The 22,307-nt window shown below is 47.0% G+C and overlaps 2 protein-coding genes across 2 annotated transcripts in view; both read left to right on the forward strand.

The window, feature by feature from the left end:
- The window catches only part of Sin3a (SIN3 transcription regulator family member A), a 56,787-nt gene extending 47,705 nt beyond the window's left edge, over positions 1 to 9,082 (forward strand). The window contains exons 19-21 of the mRNA XM_041638406.1: positions 690 to 784; positions 6,302 to 6,509; positions 8,074 to 9,082. Of these exons, the coding sequence (XP_041494340.1) occupies positions 690 to 784; positions 6,302 to 6,509; positions 8,074 to 8,304 (534 nt within the window). The 3' untranslated portion in view covers positions 8,305 to 9,082. The remainder of the gene's footprint in view (positions 1 to 689; positions 785 to 6,301; positions 6,510 to 8,073) is intronic.
- A 2,561-nt stretch (positions 9,083 to 11,643) lies between these two features.
- Positions 11,644 to 22,128, forward strand: Man2c1 (mannosidase alpha class 2C member 1). Its single transcript, XM_041638407.1, has 26 exons — positions 11,644 to 11,773; positions 12,057 to 12,179; positions 12,482 to 12,605; positions 13,690 to 13,760; positions 14,799 to 14,976; positions 15,220 to 15,409; positions 16,475 to 16,581; positions 16,756 to 16,866; positions 17,268 to 17,360; positions 17,475 to 17,591; positions 17,784 to 17,879; positions 17,958 to 18,103; positions 18,431 to 18,554; positions 18,887 to 19,008; positions 19,111 to 19,196; positions 19,292 to 19,447; positions 19,656 to 19,747; positions 19,897 to 19,991; positions 20,176 to 20,280; positions 20,365 to 20,521; positions 20,616 to 20,759; positions 21,069 to 21,178; positions 21,270 to 21,349; positions 21,507 to 21,655; positions 21,733 to 21,842; positions 21,920 to 22,128. The coding sequence occupies exons 1-26, from the start codon at positions 11,673 to 11,675 to the stop codon at positions 22,044 to 22,046; spliced, it is 3,114 nt and encodes a 1,037-aa protein (XP_041494341.1). The 5' UTR covers positions 11,644 to 11,672; the 3' UTR covers positions 22,047 to 22,128.
- The last annotated feature ends 179 nt before the right edge of the window (positions 22,129 to 22,307 follow it).

Here is a 22,307-nt window from a genome sequence, read left to right on the forward strand (position 1 = left end):
ACTCCTGGCTTTCCTAGAACTTGCTCTGTAGACTAGTCTGACCTCAAACTCAGAAATCTACCTGCCTCTGCCCCCCAAGTATTGAGATGAAAAGTGTGTGCCACTATTGCCTGGTGAGCCCAGGAATTTTTAACTGAGGGAATATATTATCATTGGTCTGCAATGGTAATATAAGTAGGGGCCAGGCCACATAGATGATGTTTGGGAGAATAAGAAGAGACCATTTGGCTTATGCTTGTCAGAACTTTACTTTTTTTCAAGAGGTGTCAGTATTCCAATTATTAGTGTAGAATGTATCAATGACACTGTTTTGCAGTTTCTACAAATTTATTTTTGATAACTATCTCAAATGTGCTATCTTGTTGGCTAATAGCATTTAAGTAATAAGCACGTTCTTTAGGGAAAAGGATGTTACTTTTTATTTTCACAATTCTGGGGTTCAAAGGCAAACTCTTTACCACTGAGCTATAATCTGAGTGGTGATCTCTTCATACACACACACACACACACACACACACACCCCAGCCTTCATTGACCTCACGTTTGCAGTCCCTCCTGTGTTAGTCTCCCGGGTGCTAGAATTACTTTTGTATACTATCACACTAGGCTATTTTGTCTTTGGACAGTTTGTGGTAGGATTAGACTCATGTAGCGTTTTTATGATCTTTCTCTTACATTTGTCTTCCTAGCGTTGGTCAGACTACGTGGAGCGATACATGAGTTCTGATACTACATCTCCTGAACTTCGAGAACATCTGGCACAGAAACCAGTATTTCTCCCAAGGCAAGTCTGCAGAGTCACCTCTGGTGGTGCTACATACTGTTCATAGCATGGAGGGGGCAGATGGAGGGCAGATTGAGAGTCTTGTTTTTTTAAATTGTTCCATCGGTTATGTCTGCTGAGGATGGTATTAGAGCATTTGCTGGCTTACCTGTAAAATCTCCAACATTCAAGAGGTGAGAACACTAGAGAACCTGTGGTCCTCACTCCATCGGGTAGAGTGTGTGTCCATGGATCAATGATTCACTAGCAGGACTCAGCATGCAGCCATACTCAGAACTCCAGTTGTCACAAGAAAATACAGAACAGAATCAGCAAAAGGAAAAGGCTTCTAAGAGTCCTCTCCAGCAGAGTCACATAGGACAAGTCCTATAATACCTCCAAACCATCACTGTGTTTGGAGCTCTGCCTCCCAGAGAAGCTCATTGGACTGGATGCCAGGCGTTTTATTGAGGTTGACATGTAGGCACACCATTGATCCCCGCACAGAGGAGGCAGAGGCAGGCAGATCCCTGGGTTCGAGGCAAGTCTGGTCTATAGAACAAATTCCAAGACAGCCAAGGATACATACAGAAACCCTGTCTTCACCTTGAAGGGGGAAAAATAGAGACCGTCTTCATGACATGTACCAAAATTCCAGACAGAAGAATAAACATTTTAGATTCATTGAACCACTTTTGTAGTTTTGGGGATGATAGAAAGGGCCTCCAAATCTCTTGTAGCCGCTGTGTAATTCTTTTCTGTTTAGAACTTTAAGTTTTTCCCCATATACATACAAGTTTAATGCTAATCCTCTGATTTTGAAAACTATTTTAGAAGTAGAAATTGGATAGATGAGCCAGTTATGTGGTTTATACCGGTGATCATGGAATTGGAAAATTCTGGCACAAGGATTGCTGGGATTTCAAGACTAGCCTGGGCTATACAATACAACCCTTCCGTATAAATCAGGATTCTCTAGGGGAACAGAACTTAGAGAATGAATGTATTTAGAAAGGGGATTTATTAGAATTGCTATCGGGCTGTGGTCCAGTTAATACAACAGTAGCTGGCTATGAATGGAAGGTCCAAGAATCTAGTAGTTGTTTGGTCCACTTGGCTGAGTGTCTCAGCTGTCTTCAGTATAAGTCAGAATTTCAAAGAAGTAGGCTCTAATGCCAGTGAAGGAATATACTTGATAGCAAAGCAATAGAAAGCAGGCAAGGAGTAAAAGCTTCCTTTTCATCTCATATAGGTCTCCATCAGTGTGGCCCAGATCAGTGATGGAGCTTCCAGTTCAAAAGATCTGGAGTAAAGGGTTATCTTTCCACCCCAAAGATCCTGGATTAGAAGTAAATCTTTCCACTTTAAGCAAAAGTCTCTCGCGGGTATATCTTCTGTTTTAGGTTTTAGTTAATTCCAGATTAGTCAAGCTGACAAGGACATCATACCCATTATTTTCTCTTAAAACTGAGAGCAAAATCTCTATTTTAGAGCCAGCCATGATGGCCCATGCCTTTAATCCCAGCACTTAGGAGGCAGAGGCAGGTGAATCTCTGATTTCAAGGCTAGTCTGGTCTACAGAACAAGTTCCAGGACAGGCAGGTCTACACAGAGTGAAACCCTCAAAAAAAGTCTCCAAAAAAAAAAGACATAAAACCCAAACCCTCAAATTCCTAAACACTGTATTCAAGGATGACCGGCTTCGTCTCAGCACATAGAGAAAAGGGTTTCCCAGGTTCTGTACTCAGCGGTCTGCGTAGCCGGCTTTGAGCATTTGCCAGGCATTTCTCAGCAGGGTGGAGATCAACTCTATGTCATCTTGTCATGTCACATTTTAAGATTTATTTGGTTGGTTTCTGTTGTTTTCAGACAGGGTCTCAGTATAGAGTTTTGGTGGCCTGAAATTCACAGAACTCTCTGCCTTTGTCTCCAAGTGCTTGGATTAAAGGTGTGCACCACAGTTTTCAAATACTTGACAATAAAAATTGTTTCCCAGGGGCTAGAAAGGTGGCTCAGTGGTTACTACAAGCACTTGTTCTTACAGACTACCTGGGTTCAGTTCCCAGCATTTACATGGTGGTTTACAACCATCCATAACTCGAGTTCCAGAGAATGTCCTCTTCTGATCTCAGGCACCTGGTACTCATATGGTGTGTTAACATACATACATACATACATACGTGGGATCAAAACCATAATACAACTTTTTAATTTTTAAATATTTTAAAAGTCTGTTTTCCTTTAATCTGGTTAGGAAATGGAAATAGTTGGTAGAAATTTTTCTTAATATGATTTATTTAACATTTAAAGGCAAAATAGTTTTCATTCACAAATATAAGAACCATATAACATTAAACCATTATCGTACAGCCATTTTAATTTAAATCTGATTTAAAAGAGAAAATGGGGGCTGGAGACATGGCTCAGTGGTTAAGAGCATTGCCTGCTCTTCCAAAGGTCCTGAGTTCAGTTCCCAGCAACCACGTGGTGGCTCACAACCATCTGTAATGGGGTCTGGTGCCCTCTTCTGGCCTGCAGGCATACACACAGACAGAATATTATATACATACTAAATAAATAAATAAATAAAATTTTTTGAAAGAAAAAAAGAGAAAATTGATGTGTAGAATAATTTTACAGATTTTTATTTTTAATTATGTGTATAGTGTATATTCACATGAATGCAGGTGATCACGGAAGCCAGAGATGTCAGATCCCCTGGTTGCCATAAATGCTGAGAGTTGAACTCAGGTCCTCTGGAAGAGCAGTAAGTGCTCTTAACTGCTGAGCCATTTCTTTAGCCCTTTATTTTTTATTTTTATTTAATTTATTTTGATACCGGGTCTCACTATGTAACCTTGGCTGGCCTAGAACTTGTTTAGACCAGGCTGGCCTGGAACCTGCAGAGATCTGCCTGCCTCCGTCTCTGGAGTAGAGGGATTAAAGGTGTGAGCCCCCACACTGGCCCATGAGAGTAATTTTAAAGTTGGTTACTTCACCTCTTGAGTCTAGTTCTTGTCGCATATGTATATAGTACTCTAGGAGCAGAGGCGGGAAGACCCTGAGTTTCAGCAATATAGTTAGACTTTATCTCAGGAATTTTTTTTAAAGAATTACATAATAAAGACATTAAGAAAACTGATTAGTGGTCAAACAGCAAATATAAATCAGTTAACAAGGGTCCAACTTCATCTTCCATGTAATTTATTAGCTTTTTTTTACTAAAGAGCAGATTAATTCAAGCTTTTTCTTCTATATCTACTGGTTTATATTTCCATCTGAAATTAATATTTGAATTGAACACAGTAATTGTTCGTTTTTCTCTTGAAGTTTAAAACTCACCAAGTGATTTAGACAAACATTAGTTTATAGTCCATTACTTATGAACTTCATAATGTACTAGATAACGTTTTTCTAAGTATATAATATAGGCAAAAATACAAAAGAATAAATTTAGTTTATTTCTCTAATTTAAAATAAAAAGTAAATATTGATGGATTTAGTCTCAATACCCTTTTACAAAGAAAATCAGAATAAGCATAACTTTGGGATTTTGATACAGGGTCTCTTATGTAGACCTGGTTGTCCTGGAATTCACTCTGTAGACCAGGCTGGTCCCGAACTCAGAGATCCACCTGTCTCTACCTTCCAGATGCTGGGATTAAAGCTGTGTGTCACCACACTTAGCAAAGTAGGACTTTTAAAAGAGCCAGGTTTTAGTTGACAGTGATTTGTCTTCAGCTGAGGAGGTAGGTATGATCTGGTTTGTGCATGTATCGTAGAGCACCTGTTGAAGCCAAAGGACAGTTAACTTGTGTGAGTTGGTTCTTTACTTCCACCATGGGATTGAATGCCATCTGATGTGCCTTCCAACCAGGGCTAAGCCAGCTCACCAGCCCGACTCCTTGTCTTTGGGGCCTTTGTGCATTCTTAGGGCTTGAGTTCCCAAAACACTTTTATTCATTGTGATCATGCTAATTGCATTTGCCAGATTAGAGATTAAAACTGAAAGATGGGCTGGGTGGTGGTGGCGGCTCACGCTTTTAATCCCAGCTCTCGGGAGAGAGAAGCAGGCAGATCTCTATGAGTTTGAGGCCAGCTTGGTCTACAGAGTGAGTTTTGGGACAGTCTCCAAAGCTACAGAAAAACACTGTCTTGAAAACAAAACAAACAAAAACCCAGCCAATGCTTAGAGGCATAGAGTTCTGAGTTTGGCTCCGAGGCTATACAAAGCAGGCATGGTGGTGCATAACTGAATTCCAGCACTTACACAGGAAGATCAGAAGTGATGTCATTCTTAGAAGCCAGACACTGTCTTAAACAAACATAAAAGCAAGATATGAAGCCCCACTATGTTTTCCTAAATGATCTTTCTGCAAAGCTAATTTAAAACAAAGTTTACAAACCTTTTTTTAATATAAATAAAGAAATTATAGCCTCACTTGTATATAGAGCTGTAGATTATTTTCAGGCTTTTTGGACTGTGGTGGGTCCTGTTCTTTGACAAGTATTTTCCAAGTGGGTGGACCATATGGTAGAAAAATGCTTGTTGAGCATGCTTGATAGATCTGAATTCCTACTCAGAATCCATGGTGGAAGGAGAGCAGATTCCCAAACCTCGTCCTCTGACTCCACACATATGTGCAAGCATTTGTGTACACACACACGCTTTTAAGTTTTTAAAAAAGACTTTGCAAGTGGTATTATGCAGGGTCTATGAGCTTTATAGGACATTAGCAAACACCGTGGTTTGTCTTGTGCCTTGAGTAAATTGTTTTCATAGATGATTAATTATTTGGGAGGCATTAAGTCTACTAAGTATGCTAAATAAATATCAATGTGTTTTACATTATCCCTCTAAAAGTCACCTTTGTTTCTGCCAGTGCTTTTATCACAGACAACTTTCAGGTACCTGGAAGCCATGGAGCTTGTGGTAGTTATTGTCACTTTCTCCAAAGCTCTGTTTTATTCAAAAGTTCCAATCTTATCATTGACAATAAATATGTTGTTTGTCTTGATGTAATGTGCACCTTTGAGAAAATATCTTGCATGTTCCCAAGGCTAAGTTTTTATTCTGTTGTCTTTCATTTGTAAGTCTGGTAATTGCTCAAGTACCTTTCAAGAATACTTTTTTCCTTCATTACACAAAGGGGCTTTATGGGTAGTTCCCATTTCATCACAAGACACACTAAAATGATGGAGATGAGAGCTAGAGAGATGGCTCAGCAGTTAAGAGCACTGACTACTCTTCCAGAGACCTGGGTTCAATTCCCAGCACCCACATGGTAGCTCACAACTGCCTATAACTCCAGGATCTGACACCCTCACACAGATACGTGCAGGCAGAGCACCAGTGCACATAAAATATAAATAAATTATTGAGAAAGGATATAGACCACTGCACATTTTTATGTATGTGTAGCTAAAATTGTAGTAAGTAATCGTGAGGCACTTACATAAGGAAAGAACATTTGGTAGGCGTCATGGAGATCTGTATAGAGATGGTTTCTCAACCTCAAGGGCTTTTCTGCTTTGTAGAAATTTGCGGCGTATCCGAAAGTGTCAGCGTGGTCGAGAGCAACAGGAGAAAGAAGGGAAAGAAGGAAACAGCAAGAAGCCCATGGAGAATGTAGAGAGTCTAGATAAACTGGAGTGTAGGTTCAAGCTGAACTCCTATAAAATGGTGTATGTGATCAAGTCAGAGGACTACATGTACCGGAGGACCGCTTTACTCAGAGCTCATCAGGTGAGAACTGGTGGTTGGGGTTTCTCTTCATTGCCCCCAGTCCTACTGCACTGGTGTGAATTATTTCCTTTTTATAAAAGCCTGTTTCTGGAACAGTCCTTATGTGAGCAGGTGTGTTTGTTTGTTTAGGATCTTGTAATAGAACCACAGACTTCATGGCTTAAAGAATAGAAATTGCTGGGGATCTGTAGTTCATGGAGGAACACTTCTTAGTAGAAGGTCTTGGCATGGTTCCCAAATACCTGTTTCCCACACATACTTAGAACATCTTTGGATTCTCAGACCTAAAACCCCCAAGATGTGTCAAAAGTGTTGGAATCTTTCAGGCCCTGGGGGAGAAGAGCTGTTGGTGCTGTGTTGTGTTAGTGTCCTGGGTCATTCATAGATTTCTCTTGGATGTCTAAAGAAATGTCATTTGGAAGGATGGCTGTGTGGGGTGAAGGCTTCAGAGTTTTGCCTATAGCTTAACCTACAAGAGCTTGTTAAACACCTGGTGTTACTTTCTAAAAAAAGCATTTCCCAGTGTTTCCATTTCAGTGTCTCATCTTTTGTTTGTGTGGACCCTGTTTTCAAGGGCTGTCTCACTTTTTATGTAGCATGTGTTACAGCAGGTACAGCCACAAACTAAAGCAAGTGTGTAGTGTTTCTGTGCATTATGAAGGAAATAAAAAGTCAAAGGAACCGACATTTGGGATTTCAGTTGTAGCTTCTCAAGACCAGGATACTTGAGACCTAAATAACAAGTTGTAGAGTTAAGGGAGAAGTGTTTTCTTTGCAACAGAAATGTAAGATGCAAGGCTGGGAAGAAGGGAAGGCATTGGCATATTAACGAAAATAGAAACAGTGGGTCAGGTTGAAGGCTATAGAGAAAGGAGACATTGTGCAGTTGTGAGGGGAGGTGAAGGCACATTCGTCTCAATGGGTCATGCTTCAGATTTTGTTTCAAATATACTGGGACCCCTTTGTTTACATTTATTTTATGTGTTCATTTGTGTTTATGTGAGTGTGGAAGTTATAGGATGAGCTGTTTCCTCTGTTTGGGTGCAGGGATGGAGTATAGGCCATTATGCTTAGTGTCAGGTACCTTTCTTTACCCACTGAGGTATTTTGCCAACCTACCTTACCTTATTTATTTTTGTTTTGTTTTAAAGATAGCATTCTACAGGCAGGTCTGGAGAGATGGCTCAGTGGTTAAGAACATGGCTGTTCATCTGTAGGAGCCAGGTTCAATTCCCAGCACCCATATGGCAGCTCACAACTGTCTGTAACTCCAGTTCCAGGGGATCCAGTGCTCTCTTAAGACTTCTCAAACACCAGGCACATAGATGGCAATGCACATACATACAGGCAGAATTGCCCACTATACACATAAAGTAATAAAATTAGCCAGGGGTGGTGGCATTATTTTTCAATCCCAACACCCAGGAAGCATGAGCAGGCAGACCTTGAGTTTGAGGCCAGGGAGCACTACATAGTGAGACTCTGTCTCGAACAGACAAATAAATAACTGGCTTTTGTATTTGAAAGGTTTGTTTGCCTATTTTATATTCTCTCTCTTTTTTAGTCCCATGAACGTGTAAGCAAGCGTCTGCATCAGCGGTTTCAGGCCTGGGTAGATAAATGGACCAAGGAGCATGTGCCTCGTGAAATGGCAGCAGAGACCAGCAAGTGGCTCATGGGTGAGGGGCTAGAGGGCCTGGTGCCCTGCACCACCACCTGTGACACAGAGACTCTGCACTTCGTGAGCATTAACAAGTATCGTGTCAAATACGGCACAGTATTCAAAGGCCCTTAACTCCAGAGCCAGAGCAGGTAGCTCAGAGGGGTGTGTCTGTGTGTGTGTGTCTGTGTGCATATGTATGCACACACTGAAGAATCAAGGAAGATGCCTTTCAAGCCACCAGTGCAACCTGGCACCAAGCAGGATATACACAAGGAATGTGGACGGATACCTTAGAAAGCTGGAACTGGCACTTTTCCTAAGGGTACTAGCCTGCCCAAGAGGGAGTGAAGTCCATGCAAGCACAGAGACAGGCAGCTTGCTTGCACACACCAGCAGAGCTCAAACCAGAACTTCTGTGACCTGACCTTAGATGAACAACCAGATGCTGTTACTCTTTGGATGGATGGAGGCGCATTTACAAAACAGATGGACTGTAACTGATGGTCACTGCTCCTCTCCCTACCCCCAAAAGGTGGCGAGGAGACTGCATTTGATGACACCCTGACTTGAGCACATCTAAGATCCCCTGTTAGATTTTATCTGAGATCTGCTGTTTGGCTTTGGGATTGATACCTTGTGGATTTCATTTCTGAGTCCTTGCAGCCCACCTTCCTCCCTCTTCTGGTTCTCAGCCTCAACAAATTCCAGTCAGTCCTCCTTTTTAGCTCCTGTGGACTGTTTTGTACCTGCTTCTTTACTAGTCTGCCCTAGTGCCATCCACCAGCTTTACCCACTCACACACATACACACACACTCACACACACAATTTTAACTTGGATTTTCTTTTTTTGTAAATAATGTACATACTGTCAATTTTTTATTAAAGGAAATATGCTTTGATGTGCTAGCATAAGTGCTCTAGCTTCTTGTGTACCATAGTACTATGTGGCTCCAGATTTAGTACCTATAAAGAGATGTACAAGACATTTATTACACTTTTTACCAAAGGGAGATACCATTGTAGTACTTTTGTGTAAAACTTGTCTCCCCCTCCAACTTTTCTTCTTTTTTTCCCTTTTTCTTTTTTTTTAAATGTAAATAAAGCTTGGTTCTTAAGGAAATAAGTAACCCAAGTCCCTTGTCCTCACCAAAGAGCTACTATAGAGATTGACTTTAGTTTCTTTTTTAGGTTACAAATAAGATTTTGCTTTAAATAAATAGGTACTTGAATTTGTCAAATCAGCATCTATCAGAAGATGGTTCTGTAGGTAAATGTGCTTGCCACACAAGCCTGATAACCTGAGTTTGATCTCTGGATTCCATGATGGAAGGGGCGGGCTAACTCCCAAAATGCACTCATACACAGGCACACCCAGGTTTTTTGCTTTTATCCTTTCAGAATTTTAATTTTCCTTACTGGGAATGAGGCAGCAACTCAAGATACCAAGCCGAAGTAAATATCAAGTTGGAAGAAGTTGGAAGGGAATGAATTTTATATTTTGCTTAGCAACTTCAATGATCAAACATTTTTAAAAGTGTAGCGATAGGCTTTTAATCTTAGCACTCAGAGGCAGAAGCAAACAGGTCTCTGTTCAGGACCAGCCTGGACTACATACATAATTTCAGGATGGCCAGGGCTACAGAGAGACCCTGCCTCAAAAAATGAAATTTTTAAAAAAAAATTATTTTTGTGTGTACACTTGAATGTATATGGAAGTTAGAACAACTTGAAGTCAGTTCTAAGGATCAAACTCAGATTGTCAGGTTTGACTATAAATGTATTAATCTGTGCTGTTATTACCTTCACCCATCTATCTAGACCCCACTTTTTAAGTTACATAAGTTGAAACATGAACATTAAGGATCTTCAAATATGATTGACCTGGACTTCCTAGCCCTCATAGTTAGAATTGGGTATCATGTTATTCTCCAGTTAAAGAAATAACTGGTACCTGGGCCCCACATGGTAGGAGGAGGGACTGTCGTTGGCAGTCCCCACCCCTCCCCCATAAAATATAGCAACGTTTTATAGATTCTCAACATTACCATAATGGAAAAAAATGACTCCTGAGTTTTCAAAATACAAAGTGAGCTTCTTTTATTTGTCTGACGCAGGGCGTGTGTAGCCAGGGCTCCCAAGTTCTAGAATACAGGTTTTTGTCACTCTTGAAGGTGATAGCCTAATGAAAAAGCATTTTCATTAGAACAACAGCTGAGACAGCATGCCAGGAAGACAGAATCTGATTTCCTCAGCCATAGCTCACCCCTTGCTCTGCTCCCTCAAGACCATGCTGGCCTGGCAGGAAATGGGTCTGAGTAGAGGCAGCCTTGCCTGTTGCTACCCATGGTTAGTCTTACTATGTACAGCACCTTCCTGCAGGTCAGGATAGGATTTTAGGTCCAGTTCAGGAGAGAAAGTTCTTGGGACCAATAAAACAGATAACTTTGGTCAAGCTTTCACAAAGCAGAAAGTTATCTTTAAATGACATTTGGACAGCCGTGTTTTTGGTTGTTGTTTTTCCCAGACGGCTTCTCTGTACAGTCCTGGCCGTCCTGGAACTCGCTTTGTAGACCAGACTGGCTTTGAACTCAGAGATCCATCTGCCTCTGTTGCCCTGCTCCCTGCCCAGTGCTGGGATTAAGAGCGTGCACCAACCACGCCCAGATCTTGGTCGTTTTTTCTAAATAACCTGAATTTGAAATGCAAACCCAGTTACTTCCATTAAAACAGGCTAGTTCTATTGATCCTCTGTTTTCTTCTAGCGGTTTTACAGATACTCTGGCAAACGTTAAAGCTGGGGGTCGGCTTTTGACATTAAAACTTCTTGCACTTGTTGACCTGCTGCATCAGGTCAAAATTCCAGACATTTTGGTGATGGACAACAGTGATGTATATAATGTATGTAAAAGCCCCTTTCCCCTACTCTTAATACACTGCCGATTAGGTTGACCACACACTCGAGGCAGCCTTGCCCTTTTCATATTAAGCAGATATTAGTGCTCCCGTAAGTGAAGCCACAGGGAAGCAAATTAACTCGATTTGGGGAATCCCACATCAGGGCCTAATTTTTTTTTTCCAGGACCTTCCAGAGGTTCCACACTCTTCAGTCTTACACAGCCCAAGCTGTTCTCAAATCCCTATGGCGCCATGGATATCCTTCAATTTACACTCCCGCCTCCACGAACCCAGGACTTCGTGCATGCTAAGCAAGCACTCTCCTTACCGAACCACATAACCAGCTCAAACTTACCATTTTATTTAAGGATAATTTACCCAGCTGTCTGACAGCTGGGATGAGAAGAGAACCGCGAAGGCGCAGCTTCCGGTTTTCACCAGGATAGCTCCCCAAAGTCAGCATCTTGCAAAAGCTGCTGGTGTCCCAAGAAAAGTTGCTCGGGCTAGGAAAGGTGCTGGTCAAATGCCGGAACCTTTGGTTCCAGGCGGTGCAGCGACACGGCAGCACTAAGGGTTTTCCGGGGAGAGAAGTGGGCGCTTCGCCATGGCGGTAGCCCCGTTTTTGAAGCATTGGCGTACCACTTTTGAGCGGGTGGAGAAGTTCGTGTCCCCGATCTACTTCACAGACTGTAACCTCCGCGGCAGGTGTGGCCCCTGTTTCGGCGTGGCTGCAAACCGCATCCGCGCGTTCTTTCCTTCCCTTCCGGAGGGAAACCCAGGCTTGTGGCTCCCCGGGCCGCGGAAGAAAGTGTCCGCCGCGGACAAGGCAGGGGCTGGGGAGCAGTGAGCAGAGGGTGGTATGTGCTGCTGAGCTGCCAGGTAGTCCTCAAAGCGTTAGGCTGAGAGAGAGCTTTTCCGACCGGTCGGCTGGCTCACGGGTGAAAAGGGGGCGGCTTCAGGCACGCGCCCATTGGCTCTTCCCACCCAGGCTCTTCGGGGACAGGTGCCGGGTGACACTTTCCAGCTTCCTAACGCCGGAGAGACTTCCCTACGAGGAGGCGGTGCAGCAGGACTTCAGCCCTGCGCAGGTCGGCGACAGCTTCGGACCCACGTGGGTAACACCCAGTTTCGGGAAGCCCTGCCCCTCTAAGTCCTCACCACCGAAGGCCACGCCTCATTGTCTTGGTCCCTAGAGTGCTATGTGGCAGAGCGTAGCGCCCTCTGTTGGGGGAAGCATCTTTATCCTTTAGTGTGCTTCTTTTTTTCTCCACTCATTTCTCTGCTCTTTGGCTCAAAGCTTATGATGTTGCAGATGCATGGACAAAGTCTTCAGGCCCTGCTGACATTTAATTCAAGGAACTACGTCAGAACAGGGTTTCCACTCCTAGGTCCATCACAATAGCTCTCTTACAGATGGTGGACCTGCTGGTTCCGGGTAGAACTGGTCATCCCCGAAGCGTGGGTGGGCCAGGAAGTTCATCTTTGCTGGGAAAGTGATGGAGAAAGCCTTGTCTGGCGTGATGGGGAACCTGTCCAGGTGAGGCACCCCCACCCCCCAGACCCAGACATAACTGCAGACTAGCCCTGGTTTTTGCACAAGCCACGGTTGAATTACCAGGCCTCCAGACTGGTTTCATGAGTTCAGAACTGAGGGGATTGCCATTTGAATGTTATGAAGCCCCAGTTTTCATAAGCTATTTTTATTGTATTTAATATATATTTATTGGAGAAACTTCAGATCATTCTAGGATAGTATAAAGTAAGGCATTAAATTATCTTCCCATGAGTAATGTATCTCTTATCTCCACATCTCATTCCCCAGATATATAACCGCTTCTGTATGTTAAATGCCATGCCAGGTTTAGTCTTTGTAATCCTATATGATAGGACTTTATGTCCATTTATAGATATAAAAACCAAGAGGTTTCGTTTATGGTTCATACAACTTCCATTCCAAATTCCAATATCTGGGGTGGGAATGTCCTAAAAGAAAGCAGGACCCTACCCAACTTTCCTCCCTTCATAGTCTAAACACCTGGGAACATCTGGGACCCATCTCATTGAACACCAGGGATGAGCAATCTGTCTCAAACTTCTTGAGCTTTTTTTTTTTTTTTTTTAGTTAGCTGAACCCAGGACCTCATAAGTGCTAGACACACGTGTTCTTACTACTTTGTTAATCCACCCCTCCCCCTCCCCCACCATTTAATTTGAAAAAGGGTCTTGCAGAGTTTCTGTGCTAGTAGCCTTGACCTTGTTATCCTCCCCCATCCACCTCCCAAGTAGCTAGAATTATAGACCTGTATCACCATATCTGACTCATTCCATGGAATTTCCTTTTATATATTCACGGGAGAGGCCATCAGAACCCAATCCAGTCCTTCTAACCCCTGCCAAGGATCCTTCCCATTAGGCCATCAGCTAACAAACTTACGCTGTGTGCTGGTCATCAGTAGGTGGGGCGCTCGCTACCAGGTGTCCCTGATTAGTTTATCCTAGCCTTTCCTGGTAGAGAAGACTTGGGGTTGAGCAACTGGACGGCAGAGCCTGGCCTCCTTCGGCTTTACACTTCCACTGAATTTTCCAAAGTCCTCAGTCCCTGCCTTTCTTTTATTTACCAGGGTTTGACCAAAGAGGGTGAAAAGACCAGTTATGTTCTAACTGATAAGCTGAGAGAAGGAGACCCTCGGAGGTGAGCGAGTCCCAGGGGCCTGATAGGCTGGGAGGAGCTGAGGCCGAGTGACCTCAAAAGTACCTCCTAGCACATCCTTTGGTTATAGGAAGCTTGATTTTTTTCCCCCATGACTATAAAAATATTTACTGTGTAAGGCTAGAGAGATGGCTCAACAGTTAAAAGCACTTACTCCTCTTCTGGAGGACCTGAGTTTGATTCTCAGCACCCACGCGGGCAGCTCCTAACTGCCTGTGACTCCAGTTAAATTCTGAGGGTGCCTCTATGCATGTGGCTTTCATTTACACAGACATAGATACATAAATTAAATCTTAATATCTTCTTTCTTATGATAAACATCAAGAAACGAATCACTTCTACTATCCCTCCACTCAGGGATGACCGTTCTTCACATCTCAGCATTCATATTCTCAAGATTTCTTTCGGCAAACTCCTTTTACTAATTGAGAATCACATCTTTGGGATTTTGCACTCAGAGCTTTTATAGTCCTCTTTTTTCATATTGAGGGGCAGCTATGATACCATCAAAAGCTAAGACATTATTGGTTTGTTTGTTTTTTTGTTTTGTTTTGTTTGAGACAGGGTCCCCCTGGGTAGCCCTGGCTGTCCTGGCACTCACTATGTAGACCAGATTGGCTTTGAAGTCACAGATCTACATGCCACTTGCTTCCCACGTGCTGGCATTAAAGTTGGATGCCACCATGCATGATTACATTATCGTATTTTATATTTACCTGTACACGGTTTCAGATACGTTCAAACCCTGGGACCATGGTAAAGTGCTCTTGACAACAAGGGAGGACAGGTATTCATAGAATTATGAAACTGCTGAAGATTCTGGAAGAATCTTTGTACTGAGAACTCCATATGAGAATCACCTAATTTAGGAGGGGAGGGGCTGGGAGAAGAGTCAGAAAGTCTTCCCTCATGACGTTGAATGGGAAGGTGTCAACTGAATGCCTCCTCCTTGCCCTCTTCTCAGGCTCCCAGAATCCTCTGCCAGTTCATTGTCCTGAAACTGCTTCTCTACATTTATAGCTTGACCCTCTACATAGAAGTGGCCTGCAATGGGCTTCTGGGGGCTGGGAAAGGAAGCATGATTGCAGCCCCTGACCCGGAGAAGATGTTCCGACTGAGCCAGGCTGAGCTGGCTGTGTTCCATCGTGATGTCCACAAGCTCCTGGTGGACCTGGAGCTGCTACTGGGCATGGCCAAGGTACCGTAGCCTCCCACCCCTCATCTCGAGCCCTGCTCCAACAAGATTGTTTCTCGGGTGGGATCACTGGGAATTCAGAGTCAGAGTAGAGTTTTCCTGTGCAAACAGGGCAGGGATGGTATTGATTGGAGGAATAAAGGATAAGAAGTGGGGGAGCTTTGCTGAGACCCCCTGCGAGACCACCTGGAGCCTAGTTCTGTAGTAGTGCTTGAGAAGGCATTAAAGTCCAGAACCCTGCCTCAGGGCCTCGGGGAAGACAACCAGCGCAGCTTCCAGGCCCTGTACACAGCCAATCAGATGGTGAATGTGTGTGACCCTGCCCAGCCTGAGACCTACTCAGCAGCCAAAGCCCTGGCCTCCAAGTTCTTTGGCCAACATGGAGGTGAAAGCCAACATACCATCCATGCCATGGGGCACTGCCATATTGATACAGGTAGGTTGTTGGGTATCAGGTGTGCTTGCAAACACATAATTCTTGGTAAGTTTTTGCCCTCTTTGGACCTTATTTTTTCTCATGTGTATAATGACTCAGGGATATTGGCTCATGGGCTCTGCCAACTGTGGCTTAATTATTCTTCCAACAAAAACGCAGGCCTCAAGAGGCCTTGTGACAGACACTGAATAGTTCGTGGAGGCTGACGGCCCCAGGGTGGCCAGGCATGGTGATGTTGCTTATGAAACTTGGGGCCAGAAGAGGCCCTAGCTAGATTAGGAAGTCCAGAGGGGTTTCGTAAGCAAACTGATGTTTGAATTAGTGAGAATGAAAAAAATGGAATTAGTGGGGACAGGGATCCCCCAAGCACAGGGGCAGGTTTCTAGGAAGGGTCAAGTATTCAGCTTTGAACTGATGAGTTTGTAATATCTCTGAGATCTTTGGGTTTTTGTTTGTTTACCCATTGTTATTGTGCTTAAGTTCGGGTTTTTGCTATGTAGCATTGACAGGTTTTCATAGCAGTCCTCCTGCCTCAGCCTCCTGAATGCTGGGTTACAGGTGTGAGTCATCAGAACTTGAAATGCATGTTTTTAACAAGATCCTTGCTGTATCGATTCTGATTCAGCTAAGATTTCTGAACATGCAACAAGGGCTCTGTCTGCTGAGCCACCATGTGGTGTCCTGGGCTAATGAGGTTGGACCTGAGGCCTAGAGGTCAGCAGGCACTCGAGGTACCTCCCATAGCACAGCTTGTACAGACGGTCCTGTGCTGTGTTCTGGTACCTCTGCCTCTGGGGAATCTGAGCCTTAATGTTTGTCTATGGTCTGGAGCCTGTGTCCCGGCAGTTGCTCTCAGTCCATCTTCCCCCACCCTTTCCTACCCTGCAGGAGGGATTCCATAAGGATTAGCAGGGTAGACATGGATGGGAAGAGGGCTTGGCAGACCCTCTGGAACCTTAGGCTGGATCTGAAAAGATTTGGGGGTGGGAAGAGAGGGGGTGGGCTGGAAAACTGTAAAGAACAGGGGCCTCGTTGTCTCTCAACTCTGGCCCCCTCTGTCTCTAGCCTGGCTTTGGCCCTTCAAGGAGACTGTGCGGAAATGTGCCCGGAGCTGGTCAACAGCTGTGAAGCTCATGGAGCAGGACCCTGAGTTCATCTTTGTCTGCTCTCAGGTCAGAGGGCAACAACGTGGAGCATGCTGGGTGGGCCTGAAGTTCCCTACGGTCTGGGGACTTCAAAGGCCAGGAGTGTTCTTCACTCTCAGCTACCCACAAGGCCACAGCTGCTGGACCGTGAGTAGGATCCTTTTTACTCCAGGCCCAGCTCCTACCCCATGTTCCCTACAGGCACAACAGCTCCAGTGGGTGAAGAACCACTACCCTGGCCTGCATGCTCGGCTCCAGGAGTTTGCCTGCCGCGGACAGTTTGTGCCTGTGGGGGGCACATGGGTGGAAATGGTAAGTGTCCATTCCTCGCACCATCCTCCAGCGGCTAGTTAGCTGAGCATGAAATGAGCAGGACGGGAGGCTGGAGAGATGGCTCAGCGGTTAAGAGCATTGCCTGCTCTTCCAAAAGTCTTGAGTTAAATTCCCAGCAACCATATGGTGACTCACAACCATCTGTAATGAGGTCTGGTGCCCTCTTCTGGCCTGCAGGAATACATGCAGACAGAATATTGTATACATAATTAATAAATAAATATTTAAAAAAAAAGAAATGAGCAGGACGGTCTCCTCTGGGGTCATAACCCTGGGTTAGAGCACCCCTTGCACCATGACAACCAAGTGAAGTTGGCCCAAGCTCCTGCCTGAGTTCAGACTGCTGCTAATGCCAGCTCTCTTGCTGTGCCCCCCATCAGGATGGGAACCTTCCCAGTGGAGAGTCCATGGTGAGGCAGTTCCTGCAGGGCCAGAACTTCTTTCTGCAAGAGTTTGGGAAGGTGTGCTCTGAGGTAGGCTGAGAGCTGCCACACCAGGCTATACACAGACCACTGGAACCTGACCCACAGTACAGAGGGCTGAGGTTGGGGTGGCTCCACCCAGAGCTCAGAGCCTTCTCCCTGCAGTTCTGGCTGCCAGACACATTTGGATACTCAGCACAGCTCCCCCAAATCATGCGTGGCTGTGGCATCAAGCGCTTCCTGACACAGAAACTGAGCTGGAACTTGGTCAACTCCTTCCCAGTAAGCAAGCCCCAGGAGACAGGGTCGCAGGGTTTGGATCCCACGTAATCCATTTACCCCTTTCCAGTCTCTTGAGAGGGCCTGGACAGACTCCCAAAACCCAATCTGGGCTGTGGTAGGCCTCTAACATGGATGTGGATGGCCCACGCGGCCTCAGACCTGACTCTGGCTCCTGCCTATTTCTGCCGGCAGCATCATACCTTCATCTGGGAGGGGCTGGATGGCTCCCAGGTGCTGGTCCATTTCCCACCTGGAGACTCATATGGAATGCAGGGCACTGTGGAGGAGGTGAGGGGCTCAGTAATGCTGGGGATTCAGGGAGGGCTGGGTATCCTGGCCTAGGCTGACCTGTCCCTACCCATCTAGGTGCTGAAGACCGTGACCAACAACCGGGACAAGGGGCGGACCAACCACAGTGGCTTCCTCTTCGGCTTCGGGGATGGGGGTGGTGGCCCCACACAGACCATGCTGGACCGCTTAAAGCGGTTGAGCAATACCGATGGGCTGCCCAGGTCAGGCCTGATCCAACATCAGCCCTAGGCTCTCAAGACATCTTCATGTAGCCCTGCCCTTAAGCCCTTGCCTTGAGTCTGCTCTTTGTTTATATATGAAGCACAACCCCTCCCCTGGACCTTGTGTCTCTCAAGCCCTGGCCCACCAATCTTCCAAACTTCCACCCTGGGGATAGGGTGGAGGGAAGTTCTTAACCCCACCAGAGTGCAGCACTGTCTATGGAGTTTTCTAGGGCGTGTCTTCTCTGGCCCCTCAGGTCTGCACCATAGACCAAGGGCAAACTGTAGGACTCCCGAGTGGGAGCCCAGGCTTGTGGTCTTCCTCAGGGTGCAGCTGTCGTCTCCTGAGCAGCTCTTCACAGCACTGGAGAGAGATTCGGGACAGCTGTGCACGTGGGTTGGGGAACTCTTCCTGGAACTGCACAATGGCACCTACACTACTCATGCCCAGGTCAGGGCCAGGCTACCAGCCTAGCAGAGGCCTTGGTCCGGGAGGGACTGTGGGGGAAGGATGGGGAGGGGCAAAGGTGGAACTTAGTGGCCTCTTCCAAGTAGGGGCTCAAAAAAGGCATAATGCAGGGTAAATCCTGCACACAGGCAAGGGGTGGGACAGGGCTTCTGTGGATGATGGTTCTGGTGGGAGGCCACGTGAGGTTAGTTTCCTGTGAGAGGCTATGTCCAAGTGACCTTGGGCGACTGTCAAGGGTTCTGAGCAAGAGAGAGCTTTGGAAGGTATCCTGGGTCACAGCAGACTCCAACCTGACTCTCCCACCCTGGGCACAGCTCAAGAAGGGGAACCGGGAATGTGAGCAAATCCTTCATGATGTGGAACTGCTGAGCAGCCTGGCCCTAGCCCGCAGTGCCCAGTTCCTATACCCAGCTGCCCAGCTGGAGCACCTCTGGAGGTCAGTCAGGTGTCCCTTCCTGCTGCTCACCTAACATGTCACCCCCCCCCCCCATTGGCCGCCCTTCTCAGCCTTCCCTGTCTCTGCCTTTGGTCCCCACAGGCTCCTACTCCTCAACCAGTTCCATGATGTGCTGACCGGAAGCTGCATTCAGCTGGTGGCAGAAGAAGCCATGAGCTACTATGAAGGTGAGGCTGGCCTGAGTCCATAGTGGTCCTGCTGCTCTCCACCCAGGGCCAAGTGGAAACACTGCCCAGCCATGATCAAACCCATCTCTCCTCAGACATCCGTTCCCATGGCAATACACTGCTCAGTACTGCAGCCGCGGCCTTGTGTGCTGGGGAGCCAGGTCCCGAGGGCCTCCTTATTGTCAATACGTTGCCCTGGAAGCGCACTGAAGTGTTGGCATTGCCCAAGCCCGGTGGGGCTCACAGCCTAGGTATGAGCTGGAGGGGAAGGCTAGTCCTGTAGCAGGAGGAACCAAAGCTAGGCAGCATGGCAGGGATACTCCCCCAGGGATCTCTATTTTGGGCTACCCCAGTCTAGAGAGAAGTAGCTACATCCTATCCCACTCAACCTATCCTTAACCTGTGTGAGGTCTCCAGAAGGTCAGAGGGATTACACTGATGCCCAGGCCTTGTCCCCAGCCCTGGTGACAGTGCCTAGTGTTGGCTATGCTCCTGCTCCCACCTCACTGCAGCCCCTGCTGCCCCAGCAGCCTGTGTTTGTGGTGCAGGAGGTAAGTCCTAGCAGCCCCCAATGGGGTGAGGCCTACTCTGGGATGCTCCTTGGTCTTGAACAAGGTACTAGGGTAATGTACAGCTTTAAGAGGGTTGGACTGGAGGTGGGGAACACAGCTAACTCAGCTTAAGGCCTTTCCCACCCAAGACTGATGGTTCTGTGACTCTGGACAATGGCATCATCCGGGTGAGACTGGATCCAACTGGCTGTCTTACTTCCCTGGTCCTGGTGGCTTCTGGCAGGTGCCAACCCTTCTTTGTTCTTAACCCCATGCATGGCAGATAGATCCCAAGCTCTGCCCTCTTCTCTTGTCCCCTCGCCACCACACTGTCCAAGCAGTGCCTCTAGGCTGGGACCCACGCATGGGGCAGGGCAGGTTGGGCTACCTGGAGAGAGCAAGGTTATAGCGACCCTGTGTCCTTCCAGGGAGGCCATTGCAGAGGGTGCCCTGGGGAACCAGTTCGTGCTGTTTGATGATGTGCCGTTGTACTGGGATGCATGGGATGTCATGGACTATCATCTAGAGACACGGTACACACTGGGCAGCTCCTACGGGTGATTGTGGTTGTGGATACAAGCTGCTCTGGCTTAGTACCCCCCACCTTCATCCCACAGGAAGCCTGTGCGGGGCCAGGCAGGGACCCTGGCAGTAGGCACTGAAGGTGGCCTTCGGGGCAGTGCCTGGTTCCTGCTGCAGATCAGCCCCAGCAGTCGGCTCAGCCAGGAAGTTGTGCTGGACATTGGTTGCCCCTATGTCCGCTTCCACACTGAGGTAGAGGGGCAGGATAGTGGCCGTCTTTCCCAGAAGGGGCTGGTGAGGAGGCCGGATGTCCTTCTCTTGTCCCCACCCTCCATCCCTCTCCCAGGTGCACTGGCATGAGGCCCACAAGTTCCTGAAGGTGGAGTTCCCTGCTCGCATACGGAGCCCCCAGGCTACCTATGAGATCCAGTTTGGGCACCTTCAGAGGCCTACCCACTATAACACCTCTTGGGACTGGGCTCGATATGAGGTCTGACATGGGGGATTGGGATGGGGGGAGGCTTTTAGTCACCCCTGACTGAGGAGAGACTAGTGTGGTTTGTGAGCAAGAGGAGGGAAATGCCTGACACCGTGATTTTCACATGGGCCAGGCATCTGCTAAATGCTTTACTTTGGTTTGATGCCATGGCCACTGTTGCTATTTCACAGATGAGGAAGCAGGCACAGGTGGGATGGCGTGCCCAAAGCTTCCTTGAGAGTCAGCTAGGGCACAACCATGGGCTCCTACTGCAAAGAGCTTTGGGGTAGAGCCACCCATGGGCGTGGGTCTGCCCTTCAGGTGTGGGCCCAGCGCTGGATAGATCTGTCTGAGTGTGACTTTGGGCTGGCCCTGCTCAACAACTGCAAGTACGGAGCATCCGTGCAGGGCAACGTCCTCAGCCTGTCACTGTGAGTGCGGGGCCTGTCGGGCGCAGGGCTGGCATGGGTGCGTGCGGCTTTCCGTGCTGGAACTCCAGCCCTCCCATATTTCCCACTCCAGGTTGCGTGCACCCAAGGCCCCAGATGTTACTGCTGATATGGGGCGCCATGAATTCACTTATGCCTTGATGCCTCACAAGGGTAAGTACCAGGGAGATGGGGCCCTCCCTTCTCTGCCCTTTCCTGAACCTCCAGCAGTCTCTGTGGTAAACTGAAGCAGCCTAGCCCTATATCTCCTCCAGAGGCATGGTGGGGAGCTCCCAGCGGTCACATGTGTTTCGTTGTGGTCATTCCCCAGGTTCCTTCCAAGAAGCTGGTGTTATCCATGCTGCCTACAACCTCAACTTTCCTCTGCTGGCCCTGCCGGCCCCAGGCCCAGCGCCTGCCACCACCTGGAGTGCCTTTTCTGTATCTTCACCCGCAGTAGTGTTGGAGACCATCAAGCAGGCAAGGGCAGGATAGTCTGGGAGGTTCCTGGGAGGCACAGGTTCTTGGCTGCCTACTGCCCTGCCTTCTTTTCACAGGCTGAGAAGAGCCATCAACACCGCACACTGGTTCTAAGGCTGTATGAGGCCCATGGCAGCCACGTAGACTGCTGGCTATACACATCTTTGCCCATTCAGGAGGCCATCCTGTAAGTGGGAATAAGAGAGGTCGAGGTGGGAGCCCTGCCCTTGTCGGTCCTTATGGCCTCTCCTTTTCTCCGTCTAGTTGTAATCTCCTGGAGCAGCGAGACCCTGCTGGTCACCTGTCCCTTCATGACAACTGCCTGAAGCTTACCTTTTCTCCCTTTCAAGTGAGGTCCCTTTTGCTGGTGCTTCAGCCTCCACCAAACTGAGTCATGTTGTGGAAAGCTTTGGGAACTGCTCATTTCCACCTCCCCAGCCCAAAACAAGCATCTTGTGCAATAAATGCTTAGATTAACAGCCCTGTGATTGAGCCTTGCTGCTCCTCTTAGGACCACTTCTTGGCTTGTAAGGAGGATGGAGAGAGGTGTTTTCCAGGGGCAAGATCTCAGGTAACCTGTGTATGAAGGGTCTGGCCGTTGACCCCATCTGAGAGACCGGAGACCTCAGGTGACCTTAAGATAAAGGGTTCC

This window comes from Microtus oregoni, unplaced genomic scaffold (assembly GCF_018167655.1).
Source record: "Microtus oregoni isolate MIOR12 unplaced genomic scaffold, Mior012 000055F_ref0000237, whole genome shotgun sequence".
NCBI lineage: Eukaryota > Metazoa > Chordata > Mammalia > Rodentia > Cricetidae > Microtus > Microtus oregoni.

Bases quoted from the DNA above. Each gene is read 5' to 3' on its own strand.
- Man2c1 (XM_041638407.1), top strand. From the start codon at position 11,673: ATGGCGGTAGCCCCGTTTTTGAAGCATTGGCGTACCACTTTTGAGCGG. The intron at 12,606-13,689 runs GTGAGGCACCCC...TTTATTTACCAG, and splicing joins GTGATGGGGAACCTGTCCAG to GGTTTGACCAAAGAGGGTGA. The intron at 15,410-16,474 runs GTAGGTTGTTGG...CTCTGTCTCTAG, and splicing joins GCACTGCCATATTGATACAG to CCTGGCTTTGGCCCTTCAAG.